At 44.8% G+C, this 21,765-nt stretch overlaps 1 protein-coding gene across 1 annotated transcript in view; it reads left to right on the top strand.

The window, feature by feature from the left end:
* The window catches only part of FAM107B (family with sequence similarity 107 member B), a 220,526-nt gene that overhangs the window by 73,932 nt on the left and 124,829 nt on the right, over window positions 1-21,765 (top strand). Inside the window, exon 2 of the mRNA XM_059059241.2 lies at window positions 9,438-9,498. Coding sequence (XP_058915224.2) covers window positions 9,438-9,498 — 61 coding nt within the window. The remainder of the gene's footprint in view (window positions 1-9,437; window positions 9,499-21,765) is intronic.

Here is a 21,765-nt window from a genome sequence, read left to right as displayed (position 1 = left end):
TTGCCTTTCTAAAATGATGTTGACAAGGATCCGTGGAAGGACATTTTTTAAAAATCCTTTTACGGGTAACGCAGCCTGAACGATGAGAGCTCTGTGCTGACCCAGGGAAATCCTTAATCCTCTCTAGTAAGCTTTGCCAGGCTTTTTTGAGCATAAAGTTTCTGTGAGGGAAATTCTTGAAAAACAATGAGTTCCACGGCACTACTGTAATTAGAAGAGCTTCCACAATTAATATTCAAAAATGATGTTGCTTTAAGAGATGTGCTTTGTCAGGACCCTGTATGTTGAGGGGCCCAGGAGAGGGCTGGACAGCTGGCCGCTGGCTTCCTTCCACCCCCCTCCCATTCTCTAGGTGGCATTAAGTAACTTCAGTTTAGTACTTTTCCCCCAGGATCAATTGACACAATATTTTAAGTTCATTTGAGCAATTTATAAATAGTACTCTATGTCAAGTCAAACTTCAGGAAAAGAGGTTGAGTTTCTAACCTTGAGTCTAAACTTCCTTACTGCAGTTTCATCTTCAGCTAGGACTAGAAAAATTTAGGTTTACCAAAAAAAAAAAAAAAAGAGAGAGAGAGAGAGAGAAAAATCTACCTTCAAATTTCCATTTATTGTGGAAGGTTCTACAGGAAACCAAAAGTTGTTGGGTGTCACCGCTGAGGGGTGTGATTTCTTGCAGACATAATTCCAGCTTCCACAAATGTCGTGGCTTACAATAATTTCTGGAAGTGAGATTGGTCAGGATATGGGACCCAGAACTCAGAAGTCACCTCCAGAATTCTTACGGAAGCTCCAAGACAGTGTTTGTGCTGGTGCAACTTGGGTATCTGGACCAAGCTCTCCTCCTCCCTTGCTTTTTCATCCCTGACAAAAGACTACCTATTTTCTGGCCCTTCTGCCTGAACTCTAGGGGTGGATGGAGCCAAGTGGGAAGTGTTCCTTTAATGACTAGTGAGGGTGTGAAATAAGAAGAAAGAAATATATATGTATATCCATCTCTGTCCCTGGTTCCTGACACAGAGCTCCTAAGATCCTTGTAAACAGGGGTCCGGGGAGAATCTTAGTTGATCTTTGACCTGGGTGCTTCACACAGAGCTCCTAAAGCCTTGTAATTCCTAAGTGATAAGAGCATCTGACAGTTTCTAAATCCTTTGGAATTTCCTGGGTGATAGGAGTGTCTTTTGTTCTAATGAGGTGACTCTTTGTGAGCTCCTGGATGGGGGCTGGTCACCAGAAAGACGAAGGCATGATCAGAAGCTTGACACATTCAGGCCCATCCTCCGTTCTTCAGAGAAGGGAGAGGGGCTGGAAATGGAGTTAATAATCATGGCTGTGTGAGGAAGCCTCCATAAACATGCCAAAGTGTGGGTTTTGGAAAGCTTTTGGGTTAGTGAACACATCTCCACATCTACACACCGTAACCATGGGAACAGGAGCTCCTGCACCCAGGACCCTTCCAGACCTCACTCTAGGTACATCTTCATCTGGTCGGGTGTATATATCCTTTGTAATATATCAGCAGTAATAAGTGGACTGTTTTCCTGGTTTCTGGGAGACAACAAATTAGTGAACCCAAGGGGGGAGGTTGTGGGAACCTCTGATTTGTAGCCAAGTTGCACAGCAGTCATGGGGAACCTTGGGACGCACCGCTTGCAGCTGGTGTCTGAAGTGGGAGGCAGTCCTGTGGGGCTGAGCCTTTAACCTTGAGGGGTCAGTGCTAACTCTGGTTAATATCAGAATTGAATTGAATTGTGGACACCCAGCTGGAACTGGAGAATTGTTCAGTGTGGGGAAAAAGTCAAGTGTCACAAGCACGGTGAGGATGAGTAGAGGAAAGCAGTGCATTTTCCCAGGACGCAGGGATACCGGCTTTGCCCACCATACACAATTATTGAGGGAGTCGTGTGAAATCATATAAGACAGCACTTTACAAATGGAGACGTACTAGACAGAGATGAGGTATTACTAATTTTGTGAACCAGTGTGGAACCCAGATAAAACACTGGTGCCCTAGTTTCCAGCAAAAATTCTTCTTCTCTTGTTCACCAGGTATGGATGAAATCCTTTCGGCACAGTCTCTCTCCCCCTGGCATTATCTTCCAGGGACATCTGGCGGTGTGCCCTGCAGGGCTTCAGGCGCGTGTGGCCTCCTGGAGCATCGGTTTTATGCAAATAAAGAGTTGGGTGGAAACATTCATTTTTTTTTTTAAGATCATAAATGCATTTAATTTGACTCCCAGGAAGAAAAGAGAGTTGGGAAACGTATACGAAGTGATATTTGCTATGCCTTTTTCCTGAAGTATAGTTGATTTACAATGTTGTGTTAGTTTCAGGTGTACAGCAAAGTGATTCTGTTATACACATATTTTATATATATATATATAATATATATATATACATTCCTTTTCAGATTCTTTTCCCTTATAGATTATTATACAATATTGAGTACAGGTCCCTGTGCTATACAGTAGGTCTTTGTTGGTTACCTATTTTATATATAGTAGTACACATATGTTAATCCCAAACTTCTAATTTATCCCTCCTCCTGCTTTCCCCTTGATAACCATAAGTTTGTTTTCTATGTCTTTGAGTCTATTTCTGGTTGGAAATATTCTTCTTTAAATAATATTATTCATTCATTCATTCATTCAACCCATGTTTACAGAGTGCATATGGAGTAGAATGAGATATAAAAGTAGCTGAAGAGTCTCTCTCATCACTTATTCACAATCTGTAACACAAATCTATGTGCAGGATATATCATAATCCTCAGTTGATCAGGATCTTAGTCTGTTCAGGCTGCTGTAACAAACTACCATAGGCTTGAGGGCTTAAACAACAACCATTTATTTCTCACAGTTCTGGAGGCTGGGAAGTCCAAGATCAAGGTGCTGACCGATTCAGAATCTGGTGAGAGCCCACTTCCTGGTTCATCGATGACCATCTTCTCACTGTGTCCTCACATGGAGAAGGGGCTAGAGAGCTCTCTGAGGTCTCTTTTATAAGGGCACTAATCCCATTCATGAGGGTTCCACCCTCATGACCCTAATCACCCCCAAAGACCCCCACCTCTTATATCATCACATTGGGAATTAAGATTTCAACATATGAATTTGGAGGGGTGGGGGCCGGGAGATACAAACATTCAGTCCATAGCAATCAGTACAGGCAACTAATCTTGCCCCTTCCATTCCCCAGCAGTTTGACAGTTTATTTTAATTCAAATATTTTTGCAGTCATTATGTAACTTGAAAGTTTGGACCAGCATGTTGAATTACAGCCATAAAGATTGTGTCAGACTTTTCTATGCTGCTGGTTCTGAAATTTCCACCATGTGATAAATGTTTTGTTCTGTGGTTTTCTTGACCTCAGGCTCTCTAAACCTTGAATCACACAATGGTGTGTCTTTGAAATGTTCTTCCCTAGCTAAGAGTAATAATCACTCATTCCTCTGTAAAACCATACTATGACTTCTTTACCCAAAGTTCTCTTCCGTTAGTCCCATCACTAAGGATAGCTATTCAATAACTATCTGTTCTTTCCACTTACACTTAAATTAAAAAAAAAAAAAATAACACCAGCAAGGAGCAAACTTGAATGAAGCCATCATGGTATTGCTGAGAGAGCTGGGGTTCTGACCCAGGAAGATGGTGTGACTCTTGCCCCACCTAAAAGCACCTTTAGTCAAAGTCTTCAACCCTCCAGGGACCCATCTGCATAAGGGGGACACGAGTATCAACATTGCAGTTTCCCTGACAGTACTTTTCAACCTTGTCTACAGGGTACCTCTGTGTCAGGGTCCCTGCTTCCAAACTTCCTTGACATTCCGTGCTCATCATAAACATTTAGGTCTGTTCTACTTACCCTTCCTCAATGGAATCAGATTTGTTTTAATGTACAAATGATGTTTTTCCTCCCAAATCTTTGAGTGAAACTGATGCTCCAGAGAGAGGCTTTACATACCTCTAGCATATTACAGCATACCTCTGGGATGTACGTATACTTTAGAAGTGTGGTTGTAAAGATGATATTCAGGGCTGAAAATATTCAGCAGGTGTGCATCAGTAAGAACAATATTGGCTGTTAAAAATGCTGGAGAGGGTGTGGAGAAAAGGGAACCCTCCTGCACTGCTGGTAGGAATGTAAGTTGGTGCAGCCACTGTGGAAAACAGTATGGAGGGTCCTCAGAAAACTAAAAATAGACCACATGATCTTGCAATCCCACTCCTGGGCATATACCTGGACAGAACTATAATTCAGAAAGATCCATGCACCCCTATGTTCATAGCAGCACTGTTCACAATAGCCAAGACATGGAAACAACCTAAATGTCCATCAACGGATGAATGGATACAGAAGATGTGGTACACATATACAATGGAATACTACTCAGCCATAAAAAAGAGCAAAATAATGCCATTTGCAGCAACATGGATGAAACTAAAGGTTTTCATACGAAATGAACTAAGTCAGAAAGAGAAAGACAAATACCATATGATATCATTTATATGTCGAATCTAAAATATGACACAAGTGAACCTATCTACAAAACAGAAACAGACTCACAGACATAGAGAACAGACTGGTGGTTGCCAAGGATTGGGGGGGAGGGAGAGGGATGGACTGAGAATTTGGGGTTGGTCGATGCACACCATTACATTTAGAATGGATAAACTACAAGGTCCTACTGTATAGCACAGGGAATATAGCCAAGCTTCTGGGATAAACCCTAATGGAAAAGAATATTTTAAAAAAAGAATGTATATATGTGTAAAATTGAGTCACTTTGCTGTCCAGCAGAGATTGGTATAACATTGTAAATCAACTGTATGTCAATAAAAAGAAAGAAAGAAATATTGGCTGTTAAAATATTAAAACACCTTTGTTTCAACTGGTAAATAACTGCTCCCCAAGCCCTCCATTTCCCACATCACTCCTCTCCCCCACCCCTGAACTCTGCGTGGTCCAGGAAGTAGAGAGTTAATGCCAGTTCTCCAGGGACCTCTGGGAGCCTCCACCATCTGATTAGTTGGTGGCCTGTACCACACAGGCTGTTAACTAGTTTGAATATCATCCCGTGTTACGTGTAACATACATGAAGCTGCTGGCACAGGCTACCCACTAAATAAGCAGTAGGTATTTTCAGTCCTGTGGCTTTGGAAAATTGTCGCCTTGGAGTCTACATTTTGAACAGCAGCGTAGCCAGCATCCTTCCTTCCCTTGGGGAACTGCACCTTCCCCGTCCTCTGAGGTTCTGGTGAGGCTTCCAACTGTAGCACCCCGTCCCTCCAGTGGCTCACGGGATGGGCAGTGGTGTAGGTCTGGAAGATCGGGGTCCCCATTCCCTGACAGGCGTGTGCACATGACCCAAGATAGAGCAATAGGAAGCTTCCCCTAGAACTCGACACGGTCGTCCCTCAGTATCCACAGGGGCGTTGGCTCCAGGACCCCTCTGCTCCCCGCAGATGCTCGAGTCCCTTATATAAACAGGTTTCTGAAATTCTATCTGCAGTTGCTTGAGTCCACTGATACGGAGGGCTGACTGCATTATGAATGCAGGGCCTGAAATGCTCCTTGTCCCCCTCTGAAACCTGAGCTGAAAGGATGTGGCCCCAGAGCTCCTGTCTGTGCAATGAAGGAGGGGCCCGGGAAGCGACTCACAGACAGAAACAGACAAGCGGAGAGACTGAGAGAAAGAGAGGACCCCGGTGATACCGTCTGAGTACCAGACCAAATTTTCATCCTTTACAACAGTGATTCTCAAGCTTGAGTGTATCAGCGTCACTGGGAGCGCTAATGAAGAATCCAGAGGCCCAAGGATGTGGAAGTGGGAAGGGGTTGGACCCTCCGTATTTGGGCCACACTCTCCAGGTGATTGCATACACATCAAAGTTCGAGAACTACAGCTTTACAAAAGCATGCGATCCAATACACCTCCTCTTTTTGCTGTAGATACTTAGGTTTCCAACAAGCAGACTGGGAAAAGCACCTAGGACTCTCTGGCACCACGTAGACAGGCAATAAAGCAAATTTCTGGTCAAGGTCCCAGTATCTCTGATCTTGGGTTGCTTCGTGAATTGCAGGTTCTACTCATGAGGAATATTCTCCGTGGACGCAGTGGTGGTGGGAGCGAGATTTTGAAGTGGTTAAGATGACTCCTCCCATCTTTCTGGGCTCCCCTGCATCTCCAGTTATCTGAAGGGCATTCCCTGAGCTGGGAGAAGTTAGGGGGCAACCTAAGCTATCAGGCAGTTGGCAGAGGAACGGGGGAATAAACAATAAAAAACAACTGAGTAAAGACAAGTTGCAGGACTCTGGGACACATGGTATCAGAGCCCTTTCTCTTCCTTTTGCCTTTGCATCTCACCGCTTGCTGGGTTCATTCTCTTGAGCGATCTCGCGTGATGTGACTGTCACTAGCTCTGGGGCTCCATCCCGAGGGGTTCAAGACCAGAGGACATCCGCCAACCAAGCTGAAACGTCCCAGCCTCCTCACTCTAACTAGCCTGAATTAGGTTATATCTTCTTGCCTGGGCTAACCCTTGTGGCCAGGGGATAGCAGCTTTTACCAGAAGGGGGTGGGTGGCTGCTGGCTGGGCAGACAAGAGCCGCCCCATCTCATATTAGTAGTGAGTCATGTGGTATTCTTATATCCATCACCTCATTTGATCTTCACAGCAACCCCACAAAAACATAAACTATTACATTTATTAGCGTCGATGAGGAAACTGAGGCTCACAGAGTTCCTACATGGCAGAGCAGGATTTGAACCCTGGCTGTATTTTTTCTTTTTTATACCATGCACCATGTGGGATCTTAGTTCCCAAACCAGGGATCCAACGCATGCCCCCTGCCCTGGAAGCACGGATTCTTAACCACTGGACCACCAGGGAAGTCTTGGCTGTATTTTTAAAAAGAAAAAGAAATATAATTGGTCACTTAGGCCAAAAGGTCCATGGTTAAGGTCGCTTCAGGCATGGCTGGATCAGGGGCTCTAATGATATCATCAGGACTCAGTCCATCTCTTGGCTCTGCCTTCCTTTGTGTGGGCTTCTGTCCCAGCTGCATGTGACAGCAGCGGCCCAACTCTCACTCCACAGTTGTCTCAGGATTTGGGACCAGTGGGTAAGAATAGAAGCCGTATTCCTGGAAGCACAAAGAAAATCTCTCATTAGCCCAGATTGGGTCATATGACCACTCTGCACAAATCACGGGGAAATGCATCAGACTGATTGGCACAGCCCCGGTCATGTGACCACCCCTGGAGCGGTGAGGAGGGAGGGGTGTGTGTGTGTGTGTGTGTGTGTGTGTGTGTGTGTGTACTGAGGTGGTTTCATAGGAACCACAATTCATTAGGAGGGGGAAAGGATGACTTTAAAGAGGAAATCAGGACATCAGGACACACTTATTAGAAAGTGAGTGAATGCCAGGCAGAAACATTAACAGATGTCTACTACAGTTGGACTGTTGTCATTTCATTCTAGCTTTGCTGGGAAAAAGCCAGTAAGAACAAATTCAGCAAATCACAGACTTGCACGGAAGAGAAGAAACTCAAGAATCTACGGAGCTCAGCCTTTTTTCTCTAAATAGAACCTAGTTTATACTATTGAAGACAGATGCTTGTTTATTCTCTGCTGAGAGCTCTCTGGCCAGACGGATTCCAAATATCCTTCCATCTGCAGATCCTTCCAGGGCTTTGCAATTTTTAGTAATTAATGAGAAGACTGGGGGAGGGGAAACATAAAATGAAGTAATAAATAGGCTTGGAAGAAAGTTAAAGGGCTGAGTTATTTCACGGTTCTGGAATTCAGAGCAGTGAAAAAAGTAAACAGTCCTATTGGCTCAAAGGAGAATCCTTTCATCCATGAAACAACTTTATCTAGATTATTTTGGTGTGTTGAGAGACTTTCCCTGTGGCTATATTATAAAATAACTCCTCACGTTTTTATTCTGTACTGTTCTGTTGGGCCTTGCGAAACAAGAAGTTATTTGCTGCGTTTAGTTGCTGTGTAATGGGGCTTTTTAAATCATTTACATGTCCTTGGTATCTATTAATTCACATCCTTTTTAGAAACGTAACTGTGGAAGCAATTGTCGTTAAAATTTCTTGTAATGTGTAAAATCTAGATAATGGGACCGAAGGCCTGTTTGACCAAATTGCCTGTTTGACCAAATTGCCTGTGTCAATACAATTTCATGGGTTTTAAAAGTAGGAAACATTTTTGAAACTGGTCCCTGGTGTTAAACATTTGAAGATGATTTTTTTATCTCTGCAAAAAATGTGTTCCCCAAAACACAGGTGAAGTCAATTCCTTTCTGGGTTGATACTGATGGTGATTTAATGAAACTAATCTTTATGAATTAAAAAGGATATTTATCTTACTAAACCCAGCTTGAGAGTCTGGTGGCTTCTCGGCCAGATGAGATATTACCTAGGAGCTGCACACTTAGAACAAATTGGGTATGGCTCCTATGATAAATAATATCAGGTTTTGAGTTCCATTTTTCCACTCTGGTTAGAGAGTCATTATCATTTATGGAACCCTACCCCCATATGCTTTATTTTGGTCCAGAACATCTTCCACTGCGCTAAATTCTTAGCAAGAACAAAGTATGTGCAGAAAGGGTGCCAGCCTAGGGAGGAAGCTTAGTAGGGAACTACCTACAGCATAATTCATCCATGAGACGTTAGAAGGAGTCTCTCCTAAAGATTAGGGTCCCACAGATTTAGTTCCTACAGGAACTCAACGAATATTTGTTCAAGGAAGAAAAAAAATAAGTAAACGTATCAGCATGAAATCACCTTGCAGACAAAATTAGAAAAGCCTCATGTAGACATTCCTCTTAATTTACACCTCCCCCCACCCCCACCCCCCGCCAGCTGGACCTACTTTGACCAATGCTATCGGAGTCAGCATTGTCATTAAAGAACGTCATACCAGAACTCAGAGAGGAACGCGCTTGCTCACCTTCCCAGAGATAAAAATAACTGTGAGCCAGGACAGAATTTTCTAAGGCACACGAAATCAGCCTTTGCAATCGTGAAAAAGAAAACATAGTTCTCTTCGTTGCATCATATGTACTTGCAGAAATTGTCTCTCACAGAGAAACCCACCCCACTGTGTTTAAGTAACTGATGTCCTCAAAGGTATTAGTCACAGGGAACACCTGGGTTGTACAGTTCCAGGGGCAACAGTCAGACGCTTGCTCGTGAACGGCACCGTGGGGTTTGTAACCCAGCACCCACAGAGTTATCCTGTTCGACAGCTATTGTTGAATTTGTTGCTTCTCTGAAGCCTCAGTTCATGAGGGCGTGGTCTAGTTTTTTCACAGCTTCATCTCATATTAATTAGTTGGTTTGCAAGAAGTGTTGCCGTAAATTAATGCATTGTTTTTCTTTTCTCCCTGTTTCTCTGGTCTGTGGGACTGGAATTCAGGAAGAAGAGGGATCCCCAAAAGAACCACAGCGCCTCGGGTTGGAAAGGAAGATGGCAGCAGGTAGAGTCCATTCAGGGCAGCGCCTCCTTTTCTGGGCTGCTATTGTTGACAGCAAGGCTTGCAGAATCCGAAAGCTCTGCAGATTGCAAAGGAAAAATCTGTATGTTCCCAGTGATTGGAAACATGACTAGAAATGTCACTTGTGATGTATTCCAGGCACGACATCTGGACAATCTGGTCATGATGCAGAAAATAGCTTCTTTTTTTCTTCTTCTTTCTTTTATTGATTTCAGTTCTTGCTGAACGAATACTTGCAATAAAGTAGATGGTGATAATGAGGAAGAAATTTCAAATTCAGTAATACTAAAATAAGTAGTGTAGTTTTTTACTGGAGTATTTATGATTACCTTGGAAAATGCTATCTAGATGCATTTGCAGGGTTTTTTTTATGTTAGTGTGTAGTTAAATATGCAGCTTTGCTAAAGCTATTTACCCCATAATAGGATTTCGATTAAGATAATATGGAAAGAAACAAATCATGAGTTTATAACTTAGCTTCTGCCTATGATGGGTAATGATGATGAGATGTAATGGTCATAAAAATAAACATTAGTTTAGTGGACCTCATAATAATGAAAGCTAAATCGTAATACTCTCAGCTTCTATTTTCCAATGGCTTTAATTTGGTGTTTTATATGATGAGGGGTTAGAAGAGGGCTCCAGATGTGTTTGCTGCTCATAGAGGGTCATGTTCTTGTAATTTAATGAAAATCAGGGAGCAGAATTAAGAAAATAAAAATGGTAACAAAAAGAATATGCACAGCGAGGGGGGGAAGTTGGCACCCTGCTCTGATTTACATGGAGGAGAAACAATTAGTAATTATCCAGCTCCAGCATTTCCCTCTACAGCCCTCCCACGTGCCTACCCTCACGAGTAACAGACATTGCTTTAGTTTCAGGCCTCTTCTGATTCTCTCCCCTTGCAGATCTTTGCATGACTGGCTCCTTCTCTTCAAGTAGTTCTCAGCTGAAATGTACAGTCCCAGAAGCTACCTTGTCATTCCTTGAAATCACTCTTCAATCCATTGCCCGTTTTTATTTTTTCCACAACACTTATTAGGATACCAAATTATCTTTCTGTTGACTGGTTTCTTTACTTATTGTCCTCTCAAGAGATTGTGGCACAGGAGTTGGGTCTGGAAGGATAGATATGAGATCCATTTGTGAAGAGAGACACATTACCTGGTGTGTTTATAAAGTGAAAACCAAATACTGTAAGTTGAATCCAAAGTGATATCTATTTGGAGTTCTGCCCATTTTTTGGCTGATGACCTGATCCTTTGGCATCTGTCACCTTATCCTGAGGTCTATAATTTATATTTGCAGGGGCCACCCAGGGGACAATGACAGGTTAATTGGGAGTGTATTTAAATTTTACCACCATTGTTACCTGTCCTTTGAGCTCTAATAATTCAGCGTCTATGTACATCTGAGGGTTTTTTTGTTTTTGTGTTTGTGGTACACGGGCCTCTCACTGTTGTGGCCTCTCCCGCTGCGGAGCACAGGCTCCGGACGCGCAGGCTCAGCGGCCACGGCTCACGGGCCCAGCTGCTCCACGGCACGTGGGATCTTCCCGGACCGGGGTACGAACCCACGTCCCCTGCATCGGCAGGCGGACTCTCAACCACTGCGCCGCCAGGGAAGCCCTGAGGTTTTGTTTAATGTGACCTGCCTGTAATAGACAGAACCCTAATGCCTACTCAGAATCAGGTAGCATCCCCCCTTGACTTTATGGGTAATGTAGCTGAGCAAATAGAGAGCCCATTTGTAACAAGTCCCTTTTAATGTGATGCAGCATGGGTTGCTGTCAGCTGGTGCTGCATTTCAGCAAGACCAGCGCTGGGAAGTTTCATTTGACGGGTGAGGTTTACCTTTACCTCCAGCCTGCCCTCCTGGTGCCCTGCACCTCTTCAGTGGGGTTCCTTCTCACTACCTCATGCCCCAGTTTCTCTACCTTCAGAAGGACATGCAGTCAGGCTCATACACCTCGGTGCATGTTAATTCACATATTGTGTTGCTTCTTGTTCAGCCTGTTGGTATTTTAAGCCACAGATCTACCTGTGGAATGCAAACACTGTGGTGGTGTGAAAGGGATTTTAAACGTCAGCGAACAATTAAAGAAGAGAGGCATTTCTGGCTACAACCGGAATGCCTGGTTAGACACTTTCTGAACCTGAGCACTGGATGGCCCTGAGTTATGGGGCCACGCAATGAAGATTCCATCAGACTGTGTGTTCCTTCGGAGCAGGGATGATGTCTGTTGACAAGTGAGGCTGGATCCTTTATCAAAAGGTGCCACTTTACAGAATTATTATACCCTTCTGATACAACATTCAAGGCAAAAGTAAAGAAAAGGATGGGGTTAAGCTTATCACCCTGCACAGTGACGAGGAAGAATGGAGTAATGGACCCATGAAAAATGGTGATGAGATGGAGGTATTATGGTGAAGAGGTTTCCATATACTTAAGAGATCCTTTGATGCGGCCATGGTGTTGCTCATATAATAGAGGAAAAAAAAACCAAAGATGCTTTACTGACAGTGAAGGAGGAGGCTGTAATTCCAACCAGGGAGAACTCTACGTCAGCAAGAGGGCACAGTTTGAAGCCTGACAATGTGACCCAATAAGCCAGTTATTGGAAGGTGCTGAGGACAGGGTAGGAATTAGTCTACGTGTTCTCACCTGGGTGTATGCCTTGTTTCTAAGCAGCTACTGCAGCAGGGTTGTCAAGATTTTTGGTCTGCGTGGCTCAGGCCCCCCCCCCTCTCTCTCGGGTCCTTCTTTCCCTGGATAATTGCTCTTTCCGTTTTCCTTCTCCATGGAATGTGTTCCTTTCCCAGAGCCGCCTGTGATTGCTCTTTTTATTGTAGGGAAGAAATTATATGATCAGCCTTCATTTAATCTCTTCTTCTTCTACTGAAAGGCCCTCGGAACAAGGCAAGAATCGCACATACATACAACAGCTTATAAAAGGCATCGATACTGAATAAGATTAAAACTGAGCATTACTTTTCTTAGTGCAGAGACTCAGGTTTATAGCTGACAGAAAAAAACAACAGATCTTGCTTAGGCTGATCTTATTTGTAGCCAAAGGAATAGATATTATGTAGTACCAGTTTTCTAGAAAGAGGGAGATGAGCAACTTTTCAGAGGTGGCCCATAATCATATCTTAATTTATTCATTCATTCATTCCCTTGTGGGCAATGAGACCAATCCATAGGACAGCTATGCTTTCTTGAGAGAATTCTTCTTAAAAATTAATTGCATCCTTTCTGATGGCTATGTTTCCCCCCACCAAAATAAAAAAGTAATATGTGTTTTTAAAATGTTGGCTCTATCTTGCCACGTCTCTTGCCATGCATTGCTTTAGAAGCAAGCCAAGTACTTTTGAATGCTGAAACAATTTTAAATGTGTTTAAAATCCAGGCAGACTCTGTGGAATCCTTATTATCTTTTCCTTCGCCTTCACCCTGTGCTGTTAGGGCCCCAAGATCGCAACATTTTGTTCGTAAGAGGCAAGAAACCATTCTCTGACCGTCAGAGAATCACATCTGAATGTTCTCCGTTTGCTAAAGGTCCCCTAGGGCCAAGTGGGCCCCAGCACACTTGCAGAGGTGGCTGTCTGTCATCTGCACTTAGTCAAATGTTCATTTCCTGTGGTTTGTAGGTGATTCAAGCGTAAAGTAACGAACCCCAAACGGTTACAGTTCTTGAACTAAAAATGGATGCGATGAGGGAAAAATGTATGTATTTTTGTAACCTTTCTGGGGAAGTGAGACCAGGGTCCCACTGTGCAGCCTCTTAAGCGCCAGTGATGTTACTTTGTGTGTGAGGCTGGGCCCCCGAGGAGACTCAGAAGTCAGGCTTTCTGGCTGAGAGCCCTGGGAGGTGAGGAAAACGAGACCGAGTCTCTGATCATTCCGACAAAATGTCTGCTTTTACTTTCACATCATAGTAGAACAGTCCAAATGAGGTTTCTGCTCCAGCCAACTGTGTTGCAGTCAAACTCCATTCTGACTGCACCAAAGAGTTATCTTCCTTGCTGATCTTTCTGAGGCTGCAGCCAATGAATAGAAAATTGTTCCGGTAGGGAAGTTAGAAAACAGGAGGGAGGTGCGCCTCCTTTATCCTGAAATTTACTTTCTTTCCATTCTCTGAAACGTGGAACAGATAATCTGAGGATTCCTGGGAGGCCTTTTATTAGAGAAAATGCTACCGGGGCTTGTAGATGACTTTCAGCAGAATCCTCCTCCTGAGACTCCTTTATGGGACTTTGCTGCCATGCTTTTATTTTAGTCTAAGGAGCCCCGCTAGAACTGCGTCTACTTCAAACAATAGTGATTCGATGTTCACCATCACATACATTCTTCTGAAGCAGTGATGGCAGCAACCTGCTTTTCTGCTGGAGGCCCATCAAAGGAACAAAGTCCCCTGAGGGTAACACATTCCCTATTCCGAGAACTAAAACACCACTGCACAGGAGCCCACGGGCTCTAACATATATTCATAGACAGGAAGATGTTTCTAGAATTTACTTACAGATTCTGCATTATCAGGGTCAGTAGGAAAAAGTCTTTTTTTTTTTTTTTTTGCCTGGGTTTTCTTCACCTGTGAAGTCAGTTGGACTTGCCCTAGAATCCGAGGAGATGTTTCTCTGGTGACTGGGCGTGTGGGGGATGGGGCCGGGGGCATTGTTGGCCTCTGGCAGGAGAGGGTGGCCAGCCAGGGAAGGCTTCATGTCTGCGGTGACGGCAGACTTCCTGGCCTGCCTATTAAAATATGTCAGTCGGCTCCCAGCTCACTACCCTTCGCATCAAGAAGGTGTCAGATGGAGGAAATCGGGTTTCCAAGTTCTCAGCACTCTCCTAGACAAAAAGCTCTTCAGTGATGACACCACCCACGGCTCTGAAACCACAGCATACATCCTCCTAAGCGTCACCCAGAGAGCACTCTTGGCTTTTTCTCCTCCCCCCATGGGCAGAGAGCATTTAGTGTTTGCCGAATTTTTGCTGATGGCCATTCTGACTGGTGTGAGCTGATAGGTTTTTGTAATTTGGATTCGAATTTCCAGATCTTTTTTTTTAGGAAATTCAACAGACTGCTTATTGTTTGTAAATGGGAAAATACAAGTTTAAAGAAAATGAGGGTTTGCTTTAAGTCCTTTAGTGTTTGCTTTTTACCTTTAGTGTTCAAGGTATACCTGATGCGTTGAGGAGAAGCAGAAATGCACCTGCACAGCTGATGGTTGCTTTTGACGCTGTGCGCATGTGCACGGTGAGACACCCTGCCAGCTTTTGTCTTGTACTACTTTCCATCCGATCCTATGTCCCCTTAGCATTATGGACATGCAGTCAGAGAGCTTTCCAGAAGTTCATCCAGGTCATAACGTCAATCGGTTACCAGGAATGAAATCTTCAGTGCGGTAATGCTTGGAGCAGAATTACCTAATATATGTGTGTGTGTGTGTGTGTGTGTGTGTGTGTGTGTGTGTGTGTGTGTGACAAGATGTGTTTCTGCCCTATTTCACTTTCTTTTATTATTTTGTTGTTTCGTTAAAATGTGTTATTGGGGGCTTCCCTGGTGGCGCAGTGGTTGGGGGTCCGTCTGCCGATGCGGAGGTCGCGGGTTCGTGCCCCGGTCCGGGAAGATCCCACGTGCCGCGGAGCGGCTGGGCCCGTGAGCCGTGGCCCCTGAGCCTGCGCGTCCGGAGCCTGTGCTCGGAGGCGGGAGAGGCCGCAGCAGTGAGAGGCCCGCGTACCGCAAAAAAAAAAAAAAAAATGTGTTATTGGGTCTCCGTAAGAACCCCTTAGAGGACAAAGAATTGGGAAGGTGACATTAATATACAAAAGCAGCAATGCTTAAAGTAGCACGTGCATTAAATAAATCAAACTGTACAGCGATGATCTTTAAAGGTTTCCATCCTGGGGGATTCTCTCTACCCACTTCCACTTCCCACTTCCTTCCCCGGCACATGAATAAGAAGATGGCACTTGTGTTGCATGCAGCGTATTTGGATGCCCTCCCAGCTCTCTCCTGGGAGTGTACCTTCCCTCCTGTTCTCAGGATATGCAGAGTGGAAAAATCACCATCTAGAAATTCCCGCTGATTATTGTCACAAAGGCTCTGAGGAGAGAAAACGTGAAGTTTTTCCATCTGGCAGATTGTTGTTGTCGTGGTTTTTGTTGCTCTTTACCCATGCTTCTCTGCAAACATTTCAGTGAAGTGGCATTTTTGGTCCTGGGGGCCCTGAAGTCAGCTGCTTTATTTCCTTGCTCTCCCAACGCTGCAGTTCAACTTGCTTCATGGCAGCCGTACTCTGCTACACACTTCAGTGACTCCTGGTGGATCGGCCACTGTTACTGAATTCGTATATTGAAGGGGTCACAGGGTCAAGCAACATGGTTGAAAAGGCAGTAAGGGACTTGTCCTACAGTTGCTTTTGTGCAGCACTTTATGTAATAATACTGGGAAAATGTGAGTGTCCGTATCAAAGACCGGGGAGGCGGGATGGACGACGTTCGGGTGCACCCCGCCTCCCACCTTCCACTTCAGTGCCCACCTGCCCCACTTCCGGCACCTGCAGGCCTCTGCCCGAGGCTTTCTCTCCCGGAACCTGGTCTAAGACCCCTCAGGAGTAGCCCTCGAGCGATCACTGGTGGGACTTGATGAACCGATACCGCTGCTGTCCGGCCCCTTGGGGAGCACGGCTGGGGAGCACGAGCCACGCCGGCTCCCAGGGTTGCCCCACGGAGTCAAACCCCAGTCACCCCCGGAAGTAGCTGTCTGGATGAAGCCCCGTGCCGGCTGCCCCCCTCCCACCTCTGCACCCCACTCCCTTCCTGGTGTATCCTCCACCTCCTGCGTCCACCGGCGGAATCCGAACTAAGAGAGGGTCCCTTGACAGTCCCTGCACTGAACTCATCATAACACATTTTTTTTTTCCCCCGGTACGCGGGCCTCTCACTGCTGTGGCCTCTCCCGTTGCGGAGCACAGGCTCCGGACGCGCAGGCGCAGCGGCCACGGCTCACGGGCCCAGCCGCTCCGCGGCACGTGGGATCTTCCCGGACCGGGGCACGAACCCGCGTCCCCTGCATCGGCAGGCGGACTCTCGACCCCTGCGCCACCAGGGAAGCCCCATCATAACACATTTAAAAGCATATCCATGAGCCTGGTTGAAATCTCAAAAAAGAAAACCTTTCAAAAAAAATTTTTTTTAAATACTTAAATGCAAAATAGCTGCTTTGATTACTACCTTATTAACTGGTCAAAATGGTGGCGTAGCCAAGCTTCTTAAAATTCCCTTTTTCTGACTGCAGCCCTCCATCCTTCCCTGTCCACTGGGGATGGTTAAGGATTAGTAAGAAGGAATGAGAATTTTCCATCTTGAAGTTGACTGTCACCGAGCATATTTGCTTAGGTACTGCCGTAGTTTGATTCATTTTGAACGTGCTTGATTTGAGTCTCAGAGTGGATTTGAATCATTTCTTTCTGAGCCCCGAACAGGGGCCCTCACGTTCGGCTTAGTTACTGATTGGATCCATGTGAACAAGAATAATCATCTACCCTGTTTTGAACCTGGTTAAAAACAAACAGCTTAGGAAAGAACACCTCTGGTTCCTTATCCTTCATCACGGAGAGATGATGGGAGAAGGAGACAGTCAAACCTGATAGTAAAATGTTAACGAACAACTTTCTCAACCGAATTATAGCCAAGAGCTGATGTTCAGCCTACGAGCTACACAGATATTCAGAAACAGTGAGTAATTCCGAACTCCCGCAAGTTGATTTTCACTGCTTATGGCTGATGTTACACACAGGGCCAACTCAGCTTATAGATGTGTTTTGTTTGGCCCACAGTCTTCCAAATTTTTTTCAATCGGTTGTCAATGTTTAAAAGGTGGAAAATTTCATGTAAAAATCTAGGTTCTGATTTCTCTCAGGAAATTTGGCCAGAAACTGGCCAAACCAGGCCTGCATCCTTAAGCGATTAAAACAAAATCAGCTGGGGTTGCATCCTCTAGATGTTCCCTCCCCATCCTGCCTGTGGGTTGAGGAGCACGTAAGATGATGCAGGGGCTGTTGCTATAGAAACAGGAGGGAATGCTATTCAAGCTGACGAGCGCTTACCTCAGCCAGTGATCTTTACACGGTTCTCTGAAGTTCCCCGCAGTGATGGTTTCTTCTTTGTAAGAGGCTAACGCTATACTCTTCAGAGGCTCCTCATGGTTTCAGGAATGGAGGATTACGAACATTTGGCAGCTATGCAGGGGACCACCAGGAGAAGGAACCACGTAACGGATGCGTGCGGCTGAGCCGCTAGAAGTGTATTCCAGCTCACACCGTGATGACGTGGGACGTTGCAGGACTTGGGGTCACCTAAGGGGCCACAGTCTTCTCCTCTGGGTCATCCTTTGGTGGGAACTCAGGAGCCCCCATGTTCTCACTGACAGGGTTGCAGCCAAAGACTTCTCTTTCTGCCTTGGCTCAGCAAGCCTGATGTAAGATCCCCTTCGTGAGCATTTGCCCATCTGGCTGTGTGCCTGGCACCTTTTACATGGATTTTGATCGAGCGTGACTCCCGTGCGTATAGTAATCATGGAGATTTTCAGCTTTCCTCTCCAAGGAGAAGTTGACAAAAGGGACAAATTGCCCTTGGCTTTTTTCAAGCTGTAGAAGCAGAACAGGCCAAGGACTCAAAAAGTCAGGGTTTTGCAAAGACCCAATTCTAGTATTTGGCCATCCCTGTGAACACTGGGGCATCCATGCCTTTGGTCACATAGTTCATCTGTCTGTGTGTTCAGCAAGGGTGTCTGGAACCTGCTGCTACCCTGGGTACTGAGACAGGGCCTGAAGTCTTGCCTTCTTGCTTTTTTGTTCACCTGGAACCTGTTACTCCCCTCAACCCTAATAGCCATGTTTCCAGAAGTTCATGCTTTGCCATTTTTTTCTGTGCCTGGACTCTTCTCATAGCTGCCCTGCTCTAAGGGGTTCACAGTATGTAGTTCCTTCTGACAATTTGAAAAGGCTTCAGGAAAATGGATAATTGTATCACTTCCTTCAGGTGACTACAACTTTCTCTGTTCTTTACCTCTTACAACGGACTGATTTTATCCTTAGTTAATCCGGTCCAGCTTCCATGTTTGATTTTCGCATATTCATGATCACATCATCTGAATTGTTCTTTTCTAACAATTGAACATAAAACATCTGGTAACCATGCCGACCTGGTACTTAACGATAATACCAGCTAACATTTATTACGTACTTGCACTTCATTAAGGACCTTGCTAAGCGCTTTACATGGATTTCTTATTTGATCCTCTTAACAGCGCTATGGAATTGGTACTATATTATTCCCACTATGCAGATGAGGGAACTCAAGTTTAAAGTGTTCATTTATCCCAACACAAGTCTGCTTGAGTCCAAAGTTCTACCCTCTTAGCCATTTCAGCAACTCTGCAAATACCAAATGTCTTCTGGACAGAGTTAAGAATGTCTGAGCAGTACCATATGAGAGGGTTGATTTTATATCATTCTGATTTGAGCAAGTTTATCATCAGGGATCTTAGCTCGGGTGCCCTTTAGAAAGGGTAACCTTCCCGGTTTCTTGTAAGGAGGGAGAGCCGGGGTCGAGTTCTTGGAAGTTGCCCTGGGCATATAAAGTCATGCTTTGATGGAGACGAAGTAAAGAAATGAGAGTCTTTACCTTTTTTTTTTTTTTTAAAGTTTGGTGAAGTTGAGAATCTATGTTCTATTTTTTTAATTAATTAATTAATTTATTTATTTATTTTTGGCTGCGCTGGGTCTTCGTTGCTGCGCGCGGGATTTCTCTAGCTGCGGCGAGCGGGGGCTACTCTTCGTGGCGGTGCGCGGGCTTCTCATTGCGGTGGCTTCTCTTGTTGCGGAGCACGGGCTCTAGGCACGTGGGCTTCGGGAGTTGTGGCACGTGGGCTCAGTAGTTGTTGCTCACGGGCTTAGTTGCTCCGCGGCATGTGGGATCTTCTCGGACCAGGGCTTGAACCTGTGTCCCCTGCATTGGCAGGTGGATTCTTAACCACTGTGCCACCAGGGAAGTCCCGAGTGTCTGTGTTTTAAGTCTGCTTCACTCTATTGGGCCATTATATTTAAATCTGGTAGAATCAAAAATAATAATAAACTTCCCTAAAACTTGGTTCTTCTATCCAATTGTATGATGTCTGTTTATGGTGTCACTGTCCACCTTGGTTTCAAGCTCCAAGGCCATGTTTGATTCCTTCTTTCTACTTAACCTCTGTATCATTCTTTTTGAGTTCCTTTGCCATGTTTCTCATATCTATTCCAACTTTTTCAGTCTTGCTGTTACACTCCATTTTGGGTCATTATTCCCTCATGTCCAAACTATTTTAACAGTTTCCTAACGGGTCTCTGTGCATCCAGATTTTACCTGCTCTTATACATCCTACATACCACTGACAGAGTATCTATTCATCTGTTAAAATCACACCTAGGCTTGAAGGTCCAAGTTCAATTCTATAGCCTTGATGTAATAATGGAGGACATACTGAGAAGTAATCTCACCAAGACCTCCCTTATGGCCCATGATTTACAATCATGTGTGGACATGTCTTACCCCCTGCCAGTTGTTTATACAATACTTATATCCACCTTACGCACAATTGCTCAATCGTATGGTAAGAGTGTATTTTGTTTTGTAAAAAAAGCGCTGCTCTGTCTTCCAAGCTGCACCATTTTGTGTTCCCACCAGCAGTGAATGAAATTGCGTGTCGGCCCACATCCTTGCCAGAATTTAGTGTTGTCAGTGTTTTGGATTCTGGCCCCCCTAGTAGGTGTGTAGAGGTATCTTGTTGTCTTTTGACTGGGTTGTTTTTTATTTTTTAAATAACATTTAAATTTTCACTATGAGTATATATTATTAAATTATTAAAAATTTAGTCATGTAGTAAAATGGGAAAAAGCTAATGATTTCATGTGAAGTGAAGAACAGAGGATATAAAATTATTTCCCCTAATTACGACCACAAAACACAAAAACCGATGCATAGCTTGCAGAGCTTTACAAAATGGAGGGAAAGGAAACAGAATGTTCACAGCAGTTGTTTACCTTTAGAGTCCTAGCTTCTAGCACCGTAAGTATGCAATACACATTTTCATGGTTCTTAAATACATATTGGAATTAGGGATGAATTAATCGTTTTTTCCAAATTTGCCATAATGAGATGCTACAAGTTTTGTAATGAACAAAAAAGTAACTATACGAATAAGAGTGATTTCACAACCCCCAAAACAATAACATAAGGGAAAGGGCTTTAATGTTGTTCATAAAAAGATTTCAAGTGTAGCGTCTACTACCACGGGGCTCCCGGAAATCTCCCCCAAGAGAGCACGCCCTTCCTTCTTCCTCTTTGGAACACTGATGGGTAGTTGTGGCGGCCATCTTGGACCACGTGGCAACTTTGAGGATGGAGCCCCATGTTAAGGATACTGGGGATAAAACACAGGAGAGGCCTTGGTCTCTGGGGCTCAATACCAACTCTGGATCTTTCTTTTATGTGTAAGAACCAGAAAACGAAAGCTTCTATCTCGTATACACCGCTGTTATTTTTGTTACTGTCCTTCGTAGCCACACCTAATCGTCACTCGTGCGGGTCTCACAAGACCAGGACGCTTCTTGAGGGGAGGATGGTATCCGTGCATCTTTGTCTGCGTCCTAGCGCTCGGCACAGTGTGTGTAGAACCAGATCCTCCGTTACTCTTCGTGAAATGAAGGAACAGAACTCAAGGAACTTGGAGAGCTGAGCGCAAAGCGCTGTGTGGGAGAACGCGGGCATCTGAAAATGAGTGAAACGTGCTCTCAGGGAACTGATAGGAAACGCGTGTGTGCACGTGTGTTTGTGTGTGGGGTCACTTTTGCATCTGACACATCGGGGTAGGTAAATGTGGGAGGGGGGTCGGCCCTCTGTCTCTTTGAATGAAAACAAGATGTCCGTTCACTTCTTGTTCTCTTCCTGGCACTCTTGGCTCTTCAGCGCCTGCTGGAAAAGCCAGGCCTTGCCCGGTGTTACTGGGACGTCTGAGCTTTGAGAGCTGTCTCGTCTCCTTCGCAGCCCGAGAGGGATGATTCCCGTGCTGTGTGAATAGCTGTGTGCGAGCGCACAGGAAGCGGTTCCCTAGCAACGGGAACCTCCGACTACCTCGGAGCCTCAGCGCTTTCCCTGCCTCTTGTTTCCTCCCCTCCGCCTGGCCTGTCAGCAAACGGCCAGAGGGCC

This window comes from Kogia breviceps, chromosome 3 (genome assembly GCF_026419965.1).
Source record: "Kogia breviceps isolate mKogBre1 chromosome 3, mKogBre1 haplotype 1, whole genome shotgun sequence".
NCBI lineage: Eukaryota > Metazoa > Chordata > Mammalia > Artiodactyla > Physeteridae > Kogia > Kogia breviceps.
This window is presented reverse-complemented; position numbering and strand designations above follow the sequence as displayed.